Source organism: Balaenoptera ricei, chromosome 1 (assembly GCF_028023285.1).
Source record: "Balaenoptera ricei isolate mBalRic1 chromosome 1, mBalRic1.hap2, whole genome shotgun sequence".
NCBI lineage: Eukaryota > Metazoa > Chordata > Mammalia > Artiodactyla > Balaenopteridae > Balaenoptera > Balaenoptera ricei.
In genome coordinates this window covers 176,597,559-176,614,094 of record NC_082639.1, presented here as the reverse complement: position 1 = coordinate 176,614,094, position 16,536 = coordinate 176,597,559, and the positions used below count along the sequence as shown (strand labels likewise).

General features: G+C 36.9%; 1 protein-coding gene across 1 annotated transcript in view; it reads left to right on the top strand.

Moving 5' to 3' along the window:
- Window positions 1-10,930, top strand: part of RRP15 (ribosomal RNA processing 15 homolog) — a 55,098-nt gene extending 44,168 nt beyond the window's left edge. Inside the window, exon 5 of the mRNA XM_059942381.1 lies at window positions 10,431-10,930. Within this exon, the coding sequence (XP_059798364.1) occupies window positions 10,431-10,574 (144 nt within the window). The 3' untranslated portion in view covers window positions 10,575-10,930. The remainder of the gene's footprint in view (window positions 1-10,430) is intronic.
- The last annotated feature ends 5,606 nt before the right edge of the window (window positions 10,931-16,536 follow it).

Sequence of the window (16,536 nt, the reverse complement as noted above, 5' to 3'; positions counted from 1 at the left end):
AAAATCTGAATCTTATTCTGATTCCTGATCATCTGTATGTATGTGATTTATTTGTTTGCTTTCTGGCAGCTTATAGCACGTTCTTTTAGCACCGCTTTGTTCTGAAATTTTACATGGTGTCCTTGATGTGGCTCAATTTTTCTTTAGTGTTTTGGACATTCAGGAGGGCTCCTTTAACTCTGGAAATGTGTGTGCTTCACTTTTGGGAAATTTTCTGGAAGTATTTCATCGATTTTCCTCCTCTCCATTTTTGCATATCTCTGTCTGTAGACCTGTTATTTGTATGTTAAACCTCTTGGACTGGTTCTCCGATTATCTTACTTTTTCTTCTGTTTTCCATCACGTTTTTCTTTTTACTCTCTTCTGCGTAATTTCCTTAACTTTATCTTCTCACCCTTATAATTTTTTTATTTCTGCCATCGCGTTTTAAATTTCAAGCTCTTTGTTATTCTCTTAATGTTTATTTTAAAATAGTAACTGTTCTCGCTTTGTGGATGCAATATAATCTTCTAACTCTTCAAGGATATTAATGGTATTTTCCCCTAAATTTTCTTTATTTGAATAGTTCCTTTTTTTTTTTTTTTTTTTTAAGAAATAAGTGAAAAAGCTCAATTCCCACTCTTCTCCAGTGATCATATCAGGAGGATTATGAGAAATACTATTAATATGGACTATGCCCCAGGCACTAAAAACCAAACCACACCCAGGCAGTATTGTCCTGTCATGCATTTTGTCCTAGCAGAATCATCTTGTTTTCCCCAGAGCTTCTTGTTTTTGTAAAAGACACTAAAAGCAACTGACTAAAGTTTATCCAGTGTAGTGTATTCTTTTTTTAATTTAATTTAATTTATTTTTTTAAACAGCAGATTCTTATTAATTATCTGTTTTATACATATTAGTGTGTATATGTCAATCGCAATCTCCCAGTTCATCCCACCACCACCCCTCCCCCTCCCCCGCCACTTTCCCCCCTTGGTGTCCATACGTTTGTTCTCTACATCTGTGTCTCAATTTCTGCCCTGCAGACCAGTTCATCTGTACCATTTTTCTAGGTTCCACATATATGCGTTAATATACAATATTTGTTTTTCTCTTTCTGATTTACTTCACTCTGTATGACAGACTGTAGATCCATCCACGTCTCTACAAATGACTCAATTTCGTTCCTTTTAATGGCTGAGTAATATTCCATTGTATATATGTACCACATCTTCTTTATCCATTCGTCTGTCGATGGGCATTTAGGTTGCTTCCATGACCTGGCTATTGTAAATAGTGCTGCAATGAACATTGGGGTGCATGTGTCTTTTTGAATTATGGTTTTCTCAGGGTATATGCCCAGTAGTGGGATTACTGGGTCATATGGTAGTTCTATTTTTAGCCTCCATACTGTTCTCCATAGTGGCTGTATCAATTTACATTCCCACCAACAGTGCAAGAGGCTTCCCTTTTCTCCACACCCTCTCCAGCATTTGTTGTTTGTAGATTTTCTGTGGATGCCCATTCTAACTGGTGTGAGGTGATACCTCATGGTAGTTTTGATTTGCATTTCTCTAATAATTAGTGATGTTGAGCAGCTTTTCATGTGCTTCTTGGCCATCTGTATGTCTTCTTTGGAGAAATGTCTATTTAGGTCCTTTTTTGGATTGGGTTGTTTGTTTTTTTAATATTGAGCTGCATGAGCTGTTTATATATTTTGGAGATTAATCCTTTGTCTGTTGATTCATTTGCAAATGTTTTCTCCCATTCTGAGGGTTGTCTTTGCATCTTGTTTGTAGTTTCCTTTGCTTTGCAAAAGCTTTTAAGTTTCATTAGGTCCCATTTGTTTATTTTTGTTTTTATTTCCATTACTCTAGGAGATGGATCAAAAAAGATCTTGCTGTGATTTATATCAAAGAGTGTTCTTCCTATGTTTTCCTCTAAGAGTTTTATAGTGTCTGGTCTTACATTTAGGTCTCTAATCCATTTTGAGTTTATTTTTGAGTGTGGTGTTAGGGAGTGTTCTAATTTCATTCTTTTACATGTAGCTGTCCAGTTTTCCCAGCACCACTTATTGAAGAGGCTGTCTTTTCTCCATTGTATATCCTTGCCTCCTTTGTCATAGATTAGTTGACCATAGGTGCGTGGGTTTATCTCTGGGCTTTCTGTCCTGTTCCATTGATCTATATTTCTGTTTTTGTGCCAGTACCATACTGTCTTGATTACTGTGGCTTTGTAGTATAGTTTAAAGTGGGGAGCCTGATTCCTCTGGCTCCATTTTTCTTTCTCAAGATGCTTTGGCTATTCGGGATCTTTTGTGTCTCCATACAAATTTTAAGATTTTTTTGTTCTAGTTCTGTAAAAAATGCCATTGGTAATTTGATAGGGATTACATTGAATCTGTAGATTGCTTTGGATAATATAGTCATTTTCACAATATTGATTCTTCCAATCCAAGAACATGGTATATCTCTCCATCTGTTTGTATCATCTTTAATTTCTTTCAGCAGTGTCTTATAGTTTTCTGAGTACAGGTCTTTTACCTCCTTAGATAGGTTTATTCCTAGGTATTTTATTTTTTATGTTGCAGTGGTAAATGGGATTGTTTCCTTAATTTCTGTTTCGGATCTTTTGTTGTTAGTGTATAGGAATGCAGGAGATTTCTGTGCATTAATTTTGTATCCTGCAACTTTACCAAACTCATTGATTAGCTCTAGTAGTTTTCTGGTGGCCTCTTTAGGATTCTCTATGTATAGTATCATGTCATCTGCAAACAGTGACAGTTTTACTACTTCTTTTCCAATTTGTATTCCTTTTATTTCTCTTTCTTCTCTGATTGCCATGGCTAGGACTTCCAAAACTATGTTGAATAATAGTGGTGAGAGTGGACATCCTTGTCTTGTTCCTGATCTTAGAGGAAATGCTTTCAGTTTTTGAGAATGAGAATGACGAGAATGATCTTGAGAATTGAGAATGATGTTTGCTATGGGTTTGTCGTATATGGCCTTTATTATGTTGAGGTAGGTTCCCTCTATGCCCACTTTCTGGAGAGTTTTTATCATAAATGGGTGTTGAATTTTGTCAAAAGCTTTTTCTGCATCTATTGAGTTGATCATATGGTTTTTATTCTTCAATTTGTTAATATGGTGTATCACATTGATTGATTTGCGTATATTGAAGAATCCTTGCATCCCTGGGATAAATCCCACTTGATCGTGGTGTATGATCCTTTTAATGTGTTGTTGGATTCTGTTTGCTAGTATTTTGTTGAGGATTTTTGCATCTATATTCATCAGTGATATTGGTCTGTAATTGGTCTGTAATTTTTCTTTTTTTGTAGTGTCTTTGTCTGGTTTTGGTATCAGGGTGATGGTGGCCTCATAGAATGAGTTTGGGAGTGTTCCTTCCTGTGCAAATTTTTGGAAGAGTTTGAGAAGGATGGGTGTTAGCTCTTCTCTAAATATTTGATAGAATTCACCTGTGAAGCCATCTGGTCCTGGGCTTTTTGTTTGTTGGAAGTTTTTAATCGCAGTTTCAATTTCACTACTTGTGATTGGTCTGTTCATATTTTCTATTTCTTCCTGGTTCAGTTTTGGAAGGTTATACCTTTCTAAAAGTTTGTCCGTTTCTTCCAGGTTGTCCATTTTATTGGCATAGAGTTGTTTATAGTAGTCTCTTAGGATGCTTTGCATTTCTGCGGTATCTGTTGTAACTTCTCCTTTTTCATTTCTAATTTTATTGATTTGAGTCCTCTCCCTCTTTTTCTTTTTTTTTTTTTTTTTTTTAATGATGGAGCTAGGTATTTTTTTTTTAATTAATTTATTTTATTTTATTTATTTTTGGCTGTGTTGGGTCTTCATTTCTGTGCGAGGGCTTTCTCCAGGTACGGCAAGTGGGGGCCACTCTTCATCGCGGTGCGCGGGCCTCTCACTATCGCGGCCTCTCTAGTTGCGGAGCACAGGCTCCAGACACGCAGGCTCAGTAGTTGTGGCTCACGGGCCTTGTTGCTCCGCGGCATGTGGGATCTTCCCAGACCAGGGCTCGAACCCGTGTCCCCTGCATTGGCAGGCAGATTCTCAACCACTGCGCCACCAGGGAAGCCCTCCCTCTTTTTCTTGATGAGTCTGGCTAATGGTTTATCGATTTTGTTTATCTTCTCAAAGAACCAGCTTTTAGTTTTATTGATTTTTGCTATTGTCTTCTTTGTTTCTGTTTCATTTATTTCTGCTCTGATCTTTATGATTTCTTTCCTTCTACTAACTTTGGGTTTTGTTTGTTCTTCTTTCTCTAGTTCCTCTAGGTGTAAAGTTAGGTTGTTTATTTGAGATGTTTGTTGTTTCTTGAGGTAGGATTGTATTGCTATAAACTTCCCTCTTAGAACTTCCTTTGCTGCATCCCATAGGTTTTGGTTCGTCATGTTTTCATTGTCATTTGTCTCTAGGTATTTTTTGATTTCCTCTTTGATTTCTTCAATGATCTCTTGGTTATTTAGTAACGTATTGTTTAGCCTCCATGTGTTTGTGTTTTTTTACAGTTTTTTCCCTGTAATTGATTTCTAATCTCATAGCGTTTTGGTCAGAAAAGATGCTTGATATGATGTCAGTCTTCTTAAATTTACTGAGGCTTGATTTGTGACCCAAGATGTGATCTATCCTGGAGAATGTTCCGTGTGCACTTGAGAAGAAAGTGTAATCTGCTGTTTTTGGATGGAATGTCCTATAAATATTAATTAAATCTATCTGGTCTATTGTGTCATTTAAAGCTTGTTGTTCCTTATTAATTTTCTGTTTGGATGATCTGTCCATTGGTGTAAGTGAGGTGTTAAAGTCCCCCACTAATACTGTGTTACTGTCAATTTCCTCTTTTATCACTGTTAGCAGTTGCCTTATGTATTGAGGTGCTCCTATGTTGGGTGCATATATATGTATAATTGTTATGTCTTCTTCTTGGATTGATCCCTTGATCATTATGTAGTGTCCTTCCTTGTCTCTTGTAACATTCTTTATTTTAAAGTCTATTTTATCTGATATGAGTATTGTTACTCCAGCTTTCTTTTGATTTCCATTTTTTTTTTAAGATAAAAGACTTTTTTTTTTTAAATTTTTATTTATTTATTTATTTATTTATGGCTGTGTTGTGTCTTCGTTTCTGTGCGAGGGCTTTCTCTAGTTGCAGCAAGCAGGGGCCACTCCTCATCGCGGTGCGCGGGCCTCTCACTATCGCGGCCTCTCTTGTTGCAGAGCACAGGCTCCAGACGCGCAGGCTCAGTAATTGTGGCTCACGGGCCCAGTTGCTCCGCGGCATGTGGGATCTTCCCAGACCAGGGCTCGAACCCGCGTCCCCTGCATTGGCAGGCAGACTCTCAACCACTGCGCCACCAGGGAAGCCCTTGATTTCCATGTGCATGGAATACCTTTTTCCATCCCCTCACTTTCAGTCTGTATATGTCCCTAGGTCTGAAGTGGGTCTGTCATAGACAGCATATATATGGGTCTTGTTTTTGTATCCATTCAGCAAGCCTGTGTCTTTTGGTTGGAGCATTTAATCCATTCACGCTTAAGGTAATTATCGATATGTGTGCTCCTATTACCCTTTTCTTAATTGTTTTGGGTTTGTGTTTGTAGGTCCTTTTCTTCTCTTGTGTTTCCCACTTAGAGAAGTTCCTTTAGCGTTTGTTGTAGAGCTGGTTTGGTGGTGCTGAATTCTCTTAGCTTTTGTTTGTCTGTAAAGCTTTTGACTTCTTCATCGAATCTGAATGAGATGCTTGCCGGGTAGAGTAATCTTGGTTGTAGGTTCTTCCCTTTCATCACTTTAAATATGTCATGCCACTCCCTTCTGGCTTGTAGAGTTTCTGCTGAGAAATCAGCTGTTAACCTTATGGGAGTTCCCTTGTATGTTATTTGTCGTTTTTCCCTTGCTGCTTTCAATAATTTTTCTTTGTCTTTAATTTTTGCCAATTTGATTACTGTGTGTCTCGGCGTGTTTCTCCTTGGGCTTATCTTGTGTGGGACTCTCTGTGCTTCTTGGACTTGGGTGGCTATTTCCTTTCCCATGTTAGGGAAGTTTTCGACTATAATCTCTTCAGATATTTTCTCTGGTCCTTTCTCTCTCTCTTCTCCTTCTGGGACCCCTATAATGCGAATGTTGTTGCGTTTAATGTTGTCCCAGAGGTCTCTTAGGCTGTCTTCAATTCTTTTCATTCTTTTTTCTTTATTCTGTTCCGCAGCAGTGAATTCCACCACTCTGTCTTCCAGGTCACTTATTTGTTCTTCTGCCTCAGTTATTCTGCTGTTGATTCCTTCTAGTGTATTTTTCATTTCAGTTATTGTACTGTTCATCTCTGTTTGTTTGTTCTTTAATTCTTCTAGGTCTTTGTTAAACATTTCTTGCATCTTCTCCATCTTTGCCTCCATTCTTTTTCTGAGGTCCTGGATCATCTTCAGTATCATTATTCTGAATTCTTTTTCTGGAAGGTTGCCTATCTGCGCTTCATTTAGTTGTTTTTCTGGGGTTTTATCTTGTTCCTTCATCTGGTACATAGCCCTCTGCCTTTTCATCTTGTCTGTCTTTCTGTGAATGTGGTTTTTGTGCCACAGGCTGCAGGATTGTAGTTCTTCTTGCTTCTGCTATCTGCCTGAATAGTTTCTTTTTCCTGCAAGTTGCTTTTTATTTTTTTATTTTTCATTTATTTATTTATTTATTGAATTTTATTTTATTTATTTATTATACAGGAGGTTCTTATTAGTTATCTATTTTATACATATTAGTGTATATATGTCAATCCAATCTCCCAAGCAAGTTGCTTTTTAAATGTTTGTGTTTGTTTATGTTATTCTCTGTCTTCTTTCTGATAAACCTTAGTTGTCTGTTCATGACTAGAACAAATAATCCTAAAGAAGGTTACTGGAAACTCTGAGTATGTGTATATTGTCCACATGACATGTGAGCTTTAATGTAGGCTTCTCTCGGTGGGTTACTTATTATTAACTGGTCAGATTTTCTAGAGTATTCCTGATCTCCTGCCTGGAGAAAAAAGATCTGCTGACCAGCATTTTGGGAGCCCAATGTGAGAAGAAGCCTGGGACTCATTGTTGGGGGTGGAGTGTGTGTGTGTGTGTGTGTGTGTGTGTGTGTGTGTGTGTGTAACTTAATCCCCTGGTTTTGGTACTGCACCTATGCCTTCATCTGTGCTAGCTCATAACCTCTCCAGGGGTTAAACCTCAAGTGTTCTGCCAGGGGAGTGTGGAGTGGGGAGCGGATCTAGAGACCTGATTGTTTCTTAAGATAACTTTCACCCAATTCTCTTTATTTTGGTTCCTCTGTTCCTACCCTCACTTCCAGAAGTACCCAGAACTGCCCGTGTCTAGGTTTTTGTTTTTTCCCCTGAGCATTCTGCAGCGTGAGTTGGGTTAGCTGTCAGCCTGATGGTTGCAGGCGTAGGATTCACCTTCCTTGGCTTTGCCAAGACACTTTCCTCCAGTCCATCTGCTTCCACCTTCTACAATTTTGTTGCTGTTTTTTCTCTTTGGATCTTGTCCTTGTGGATTATGTCTTTAAAACAACAGTCACTGTTTCATGGTTGCTTAAGCTGTGCCGTTGAGCAGGACTCGTTTATGTTCAAACAGCCACCTCAACACGGATCCCCTGCCTTTTTTCTTGCTGCATATTTCTTTAGCATGTGGAGGCATTTGAAGTTAAAGGGTCATCTTGAGAGATGTTTTTTTTCTTGAGCTGCCATCTTGAGAGATACTATAGAAAATACCTGTTTTTAAACTATGTTAACCTACACTTGTTAGTACTAAAGTTTATGTTGTCTGTTTTTTTCTCCATATTGTTGCTTTGTGGTATAAAAATGCCACTGTAATGTAGCTTGAATGATGGCAGTCTGTCAAGCATCCAGTGCTGTGTCTGACATTGGATTCCAAAATCTGAAATCTTTTCTCTCTCAGCCGTAAAGTGTACTTAGTCTTACAGCAGTGAAAGAAGACTGTCACTAAGACATACGTGTCCTTTTATTTGGTGGTTCTCAGGCTTTAGTGAGCCCCAGAAGCACTGGTGGGCTTGTTAAAACAGATTAAACCAGAGTGTCTGATTCAGTAGGTCCGGAGCAGGGCCCAAGTTTTGGGGGTTGTTTTTTTTTTAATGTTTCTGTATTTATGGGCCTGAGATTGTGAATTCCTAGCAAGTGATGCTGATGCCGGTGTGAGGGCCACACTTTGAGACGGACTGAAGCAGGCTCTATGAGTGCGTGGAAACCAGAACGCCACCACCAAGACCCCCAGTAAAGCTTTACTTCATTATCTTCAAGTTGGACAGTTGAGAAGAGCTTTGAATTTATGCTATGATCGCTCTCTTTGCCTAAAACATACGTTTGCTTGATCGTCTTGATCGAGACAGTAGGTCTCACCATTTTAATTAATGAATCCTTTCCTTCGGTCCACTGTTATTCCTTTCTTTCTTTCTGAACTGCCTGTTTAAGATTTTGTCCTCGTCTCCCCTTCTTCCTTCCCTCCTTTCTTGTGGCGCCTGCAACTCTGTGATGCAGCAGCAGTTGGCTGTCAGGGTGAGCCCTCATGTAGAAGCAAGTCTGCATTGAGGTCGGTCACGTGGGGTCTGCCTGCTCCGGGTTGGTAACGTGTTCATAGCATGTTGGGTGTAGTTATTTAAACATGGAGCCTTACCATTAAGCTTGTGCATACTCGCATGTAAACACAAACATTAATGTCAGGCTGTCTTTACTAGTTAGTAATTTGTGTATGCCTATACCAGGAAGCATACACTTTTTAGAATTTAATTGAAAACTTTGAATAGTTAATTTGGCAGGAGAAGTGTTACAGTTATTGGTTCTAAGTGGATCTCTGTTCATTGGGAGCAACTCTCTCTTACTTAAGTAAGGTGAGGAGATTGGCAAAGAAAACTTCAGTTGAATCAGGGAAAATGGCCTTTTATCCAGTTAGGTAATTTAATCTGACAGAAGCAGAAATCGTTTTTAGGAATGTAGGTTTGACACTGTAGAGATGAGGGATGGGGAGGTGTCAGCATCCTCTGTGAGCAGCATTATCAGTTGCCTTTCTACTTCATTACTCTCTATCAGTGCGGCGTGAAAAGCATTGGAACTGTCTTACTATTGGGTTTAACCTAGCACAGATGTTTTTGTTTCTTTATGCTGGTTAAATTGTAGTATAAAGTGCACTGTTTGATTCACTTAGTCATTTCTGAAATCTTTGCTCACATTTATATGCTGTCCAGTCTTTGGGTTCTACTGAGGGACAAGCCCTGAGGAGTAAGCCAATAGGAGATTTTTCCTGTTTGTAATAGTGTCCTTTTTTTTTTTTTTTTTAATGGTATGACTGTTTCAGGGCTATATTTTTTAAAATAAAAGATAGCTTCAGCAGAATTAGATAAGTAATCTCTTAACCCAGTAAATGTCTTTAACATCTTTTCCCTTAATAATTGCTTTTTATATGATTAATGGCTCCCATAAGGTAACAGTATTTTCTAACCAAATGGGTTCTCGTATATTTAGAGAGATTTTTCCCACATTGTGTATTTCTGTGAATGGCATAAGTAGAAAAGCACAGACTGTTAGCTCCATGAAGACAGGGACTTTGTTTTGGTCATCACTCTGTTTCTAACACTAAGAAAGGTATTTGATATGCATTTCTCAGTAAATATTTGTGGAATGAAGGAAAGAAACCAGTTTAGAGTTCAGCATCCTGCATTACTTAATTAATGCCACAAGGTGGTACTGTTGTAGCATGAAATAAGAGGCTGTAATTCTTAGACTCTCTTATATAGTTTTATATAAATCCTATGAATAAACAAAATGAATTGACTACCTATTATGTTTATTGCCTGTTTCAGATATTTATGGTTTTAGCATGTGATTAGTCTTTTGAGTCCATGATTTGGGCAGGCAGTGAGATCATAACCTAAATAAAGAACATTTGGTTCAAATTTTTATCAAATGTTAAATGAGATAGCATCTATTAAAACCTAGCACAGTATCAGGTTAGTTTCATTTTCTCGCCTTTATTTTGGGTTAAAAACCTTTGTTAAATTTCTCTTTGTGTTAAAATAATTTGCCAAACATTTTCTAATAAGTTATCACTGAATGTTAAACGATATTTTGTAAGTCTGTTTTGATTGTCAGAAGATTTTAAAAATTGATACCAAACCTAGATTTTACTGTATTATACCCCCCACTGCAAAAAAAAAAAAAAAGTTTAATTCTGCTTTCATGGTTCTTTTATAAGGCTGAAATATTTTAGCATAGTACTACATATTTGTGCATATATGATCATAGTGTATAAATAAAGTCAGTCTATAATTTGTCTTGATTTCACTCCTATTGTAAAAGTGTTGACAGGTTTGTTTCATAGCTTGGAATTTTAAAAGTTCCTTATGATGAAATTGACTTCTGAATATTTTGATTGTGTAATTTTCCACAGACTGAAGCAAAATCAGAAGAGGGCCCAGGATGGACTATCCTACGTGATAATTTCATGATGGGAGCATCCATGAAAGACTGGGACAAAGAAAGTGATGGACCAGATGACAACAGGCCGGGGTCTGGAAGTGACTCTGACACATAAAGCTATATAAGAAACACAGTTTCCATTTTATTTTTCCTAGAAAAATACTCATGCTCTGAAAGTTGGGGAATTATAAAGATACCATTTGTAAGAGAGCCAAAAGACTTTCACTATTATCAACTTTGGTGTTTCTCTTTTTCATGTAAACTTGGTTAAAGTGATATTTCAAACCTTGTATAATTTTAAGCATTGTTCTTTAGAATGTTTGTAGAAAGAAATATTTCTACTTGAGATATGCATTTTGCCAAGTTCGTTATAGGTTTACCTGTTGCTTTTGGATATTGGTGTTTTATTTAAGTATCACCAAGGGTTGTAGAAATGCAATATCAATTCATAATTAAAATGAACTCCTTGAAGTTAATATTTTTCAGCCTCTAACTTACAGACCTATATATGTATATTTTTTGTGGGGAAGGGTTGGTGGGTTTTTTTTGGTGAGCTATTGAGAAAACCTGTGTAGCAAAATTTTTAAATTATAGCATTTCTGATTTGGGGTGATGATTTTATTTTTAGACACTCTGGCAATTATGATTTAAGAAGCATCAAATTTCTACTTTTATATGATTTCCTTTTATATGCTAAGTAATATATATAAATAATGGCTTTGATTTATTTTAAGTGTTAGGTTATTTTTGTATGAGAGATTTACTGAGGTGGAAATTCTCATATTTAACTTATGCAATGAGGCATCATTTCTTAGGAAGCATATTTGACATATTCTGGTTTCTCTTATTTTCCCTAAATATTTGAGTTAGCTTAAATTCTTTTTTCATGGACTGGCTGACCAGTGAAATGGTAGGTAGACAACAGATAGTCTGCGTCAGATACTGCATCTGATTTGAGACTTGATTCCTTATAGTTGTCTTAAAGATTATTAAATTGGATGACTTTCAGAATCTAGGTGTTAAACAAAAAGAGAAGAGAAAAAGCAGGGCTATTTAATATCATTCCAAAATTTCTGTCAAACTGGGCCTAAGATGCAAACTTTGTAAGGGAATTATTTAATAAAAGTGATCTGTTCTTTTTTAAAAGGGTCCATCCCTTACTCCATCTTTCCATAGTAAAATAGTTCCCTCCTACTACCAAATTGCACATGCTTGCATCTGTTATATATCGAAGGATAATCCTCCCCTCGAAACTATGCTAGAGCAGAGACGTTTATATTTGCAAACCCATTTGAGTGTTACAAGTATTATGTAACCAAAGTTAAATTAGTCCATGGCTTGGTATTTGTTATCCTAAAGGAAGGTATACATCTAAGATATCAAATGATTAAACCAGCAGAGCTCAAAGTACATTTTTGTATGTATCCAAACTTTTGAAATTTAGTGTCTTCTTAAATTATAGAACTGCTATTTTGTCAGTGTAATATAAGTAAATGTGAACAACTAGTCCTCAGTAGTAACGTGAGCATGATAAACATCTCAGTATAACTTAACACAGATAAATATTTCAATACAACCTCACACGTAGATAATTTTGAAAAACAAATTTGCAGCACCTAAAAACTTTTATCTTCTCAGAATTAAAGCTTTTACTTTTTTTTTTGGCTATTAATCTGTTTCTGAATCATATTAAAGCTTTGCAAAAATTCTTCTGCATAGGACATCAGGTGATAGAAATGGGTAAATAACTTCTTGTTTAGTAAAAAAGTTGTTTTTTAACATAAACTCATCGTATAGTCCTTAGTTTAGTTTAGAAAAATTGAGCAAGATTTTCAAACTGAAAGGAAGGAAGAGAATATTGGCAGATTTTCTTCTTTCAGAAATCATTTTATTCCAAAATAAAATTGAGTTGCTGCTATAAGAAAAAATAAATGTTTCACTTATGTTAGAAGGTGTAAAGCATATGTAAATCACATGAAATAGTTTTTATCATAAAGATAGGATGTTTTATATGTATTAATATTTCTGCATATTGGCGATCAAATATTTAAGCAAAATACCACCATATATGAATCTAAGGATGAGCATATTATTTTAAAAACTCTGTATCTTTAGATGGATTTTTTAAATAATCTAGCTGTGTCATCTCTACCCTAAATATTTTACCTACAACATTTATTTATTTATTTTTAATATTTATTTATTTATTTATTTATGGCTGCGTTGGGTCTTCGTTGCTGCGTGCGGGCTTTCTCTAGCTGTGGCGTGCGGGGGCTACTCTTTGTTGTGGTGCAGGGGCTTCTCATTGCGGTGGCTTCTCTTCTTGCGGAGCACGGGCTGTAGGCATGCAGGCTTCAGTAGTTGCAGCTCGTGGGCTCAGTAGTTGTGGCTCACGGGCTCTAGAGCGCAGGGTCAATAGTTGTGGCACACGGGCTTAGTTGTTCTGCAGCATGTGGGATCTTCCCGGACCAGGGCTTGAACCTGTGTCCCCTGCATTGGCAGGCGGATTCTTAACCACTGCACCACCTGGGAAGTCCCCCTACAACATTTAAATTCTGACATCAATCAGATAAATAATTCTGCACCTAACTTCTGATATTGTCTTTGAGTTCTTTACGGAGGGAAAAGAGAAAGAACAGCATTACTATACCTCTCCCCGCTGTAGTTATCTAAATATAACAATATTTGGATTTTATTTTTGGTAACTATTTAGGGTAATAGAGTAATAAAAAGATTTTATTTTTGTTTGTTTAAAAAGAACAATGGAAAATAGTAACCAGGTAACCAGTACCTAGGTATTATCTTATTCCCTTATCTGGATATTCAGATGGCTAGGGTGAATGTTCTCAGTATTAGCATAGTTTAGTATTGCTTATGTTTTGCTTTTAGGCGTTGAAATCTCACAAAATTAATACCTGTTATAGACTGACAATAACTTAGAATCGTTACAGTAGTTTAGTACTTTAACTTAGAATACTGAATTTATTTTCAAGTTACCTAGACTTCTATGTAGATTAAGTATTATTCTACTCATTGAAAAATATATCCTGGAAATGCTTTGGATGGACTAATTCAAAGGCTCGCTTTCAGTACTTAGAACCTGAAATGACTCCATAGGAAGTTCTGGAAGATTTATTTGAGGGTAAGTCCAATCCTTTAAAATATTTTGTCTTTTATAATATGAATAAGTGGGTGAAAGGGAAAGTTTAAATTTTGGAAAACCTCTTAAGGCTTTTCAGTCACTGTGTTTTGCACATATGAACATACTTAATATTCAGTGGCTGCCAACTAAACTAATCCTCCCTCCCATGCTGGTCTTCAGGACGTGTAAATGCAGTCCTTAACCATAAAGCCGTTTAATTGAGCTTCTAGACACCTAAAGATGTCCCAGTTAACATGTAACAGCAGAGAAGTTCTAAGGCTGAAGTGTGAACAGAAACGTGGACAAACTGAGGACCTTGTAAGGAATTGTAAGGCCTGAGGGAATGCCTATAAGGGACTCATCATAGAGCATAAATATTTAGAAGAGATAGGAGGAGGTCAAATAAGTAAGTTGATATTACATCTTTTGGATAACTTGTTTCTTCCCTATACGGATTTACTTATTTTATGTTATTTTATTATAGATGTTTAATATTAATATAAAATTATATTAACTATATTAATTTTAATATATATAAAAACTATATTAATATAAAATTATATAATATAAAAGAGTCATAAGTGAAATGGGATGGAAGTTTTATTTTTTCAGTTTTTTTTAATGATCACAGAGTACCATTATTGCACTTAGTATAGTGATATATTTGTGCCACGTGAATTGCACTTTTAAAACATACATTTGAAAAATCAGTAGATACTTTTTAACATTTGTAATTTCTTAAGGAAGTGTGCACGTGTGTGTGTGTGTGTGTGTGTGTGTCTTAGTCCAGGACACTATACCAGATACCATAGACTGGGTGGGAAAAACAGCAAACATTTATTCTCATGGTTCTGGAGGCTGGGAAGTCCAAGATCAAGGTGCTGGCAGATTTGATGTCTGATGAGCACCCTCTTCCTGGTGTGTAGACAACTGACTTCTTGCTGTGTCTGCTTGAGGGAGAGAGAGAGATCGTCTTTCTCAGTGTCTCTTTTATAAGGGCCTCATGACCTGATTACCTCCTAAAGGGCTCCACCTCCAATATTATCATATTAGGAATAGAGCTTCTACCTCTGAATTGTGGAAGGCGGGGGATCAAAAATTCAGTCCACAGCAATGCATAAAATAGCAAATGGTACATTTTTAACTTAGATGTGAAATAACTTTAGCTACTATTGATTCTTTTTTTAATAAATTATTTATTTGTTTTTTTATTTTTGGCTGCGTTGGGTCTTTGTTGCTGTGCGCGGGCTCTCTAGTTGCGGCGAGCGGGGGCTACTCATTGTTGTGGTGCGCGGGCTTCTCATTGTCATGGCTTCTCTTGTTGCGGAGCACAGGCTCTAGGCGCGCAGGCTTCAGTAGTTGTGGCACGTGGGCTCAGTAGTTGTGGCTTGCGGGCTCTAGAGCGCAGGCTCAGTAGTTGTGATGCACAGGCTTAGTTGCTCCACAGCATACGGGATCTTCCCAGACCAGGGCTTGAATCCGTGTCCCCTGCATTGGCAGGCAGATTCTTAACTACTGCGCCACCAGGGAAGCCCTACCATTGATTCTTGGCTTAAATTTCGTACTAGAATTAGAAAGTTAAGTGAAGTATTTATCTGGCATTAATTGAGCACCTGTTCCAGGAACTGTACTAGAATCATTTGAGTGATATTGTTTATGGCAAAATAAGGGGTAATTTTACTCCTGTAAAAATCAAAAAGTCAAATCTCCTGTTCCTTTTTAAAGTCGACTTCCTGCAGTACGTGCCCACTGTATGATTTGGATTGTGTGGCAACTTGGATTAACAGTGATAACTTGAAATAAATCAGTTATCTGCCATGACTTAAAAAATGTTTGTTAAAAGATAACCTTTTGAAAAACTATTATAGTGGAATCTAAGTTGTACATTAAAAAAACTATTGTAACAGAATTGTACAGTAATTGTACAGTAACAGGAGTCAGAATGAAGCTTGTCTAGGGGTGTGAAGAGGTTAATTTGTCGGTGCTCTATCGATGTTAAGTTCATTTTTACTTGGAAACGGTTTTCAGTTGAAGGAAGCAGAGTTCATACTACTCTTTCCTTAAATTTATCTATTAAGATCAATATGACTGATGTTTGTCTCCGCTCGGTATATCTGTGATAGGTAGTGAGTCTGTTGAGCCCTGCAGATATTATGAGTACGAAGACTATTTGAGGTGAATTGGCAGTTAGAACAAATTTTGGAAAAAGGAGAGAGAACTCCTCCATGCCTACAAAAAGCTCTCTCATTCCTTCCCCAAGAAAGCAGGAGTCTGAATATTGGCCAGCTGGATAGATAAATCTTACTGTCTATTGCAGCAAAGGTAGGCCTCCTGGTAAATTTTTTCTCTGTGTGAGCTTTTCTGAACTTGATTAAATATATCAATCAGGAGGACCAATGAACAGATTTGGAAGTAAAATGGTGTCTGAGATAGGTGACAGGACATTTAGAGTAGTGATTGGTGGTTAACAAAATACTAAGAGTTGTAATAAATCTAATCAGAATTTTGTAGTTTGAAGATATAGTCCAACAATTCTTAAACAATTTTAGATTCTCTAAAGGATGTTTTCTAGCTTAGAACCACATTAGTATTTTTCATCTGGTCTACTGAGCATACTTTCAGGGAGTTATGATTTAGGGCTATTTATCTAGGTGTGTGATGAAACTTTTGTATTCAGAAGAGTTGTCCTCAGAGTCACAAAATATGTTTCATTTTGCTTTGTTAGCAACATCTGGTCCAACATTGCTCACCTCATTCACCCACCCCTCCACCATAGCAGGAGTATATATTTAGCTTTCTGTCAAATGCTCTTTGGTTTTCATTCGAGTAGTTAAACAAGGGTATATGTTAGAGAAGTGGGCCTGATTCCTTATAATTTTGGTCTCTACATCACTACTGTCCGGTAGGACTTCCTGTGATGATGGAAATATATCTC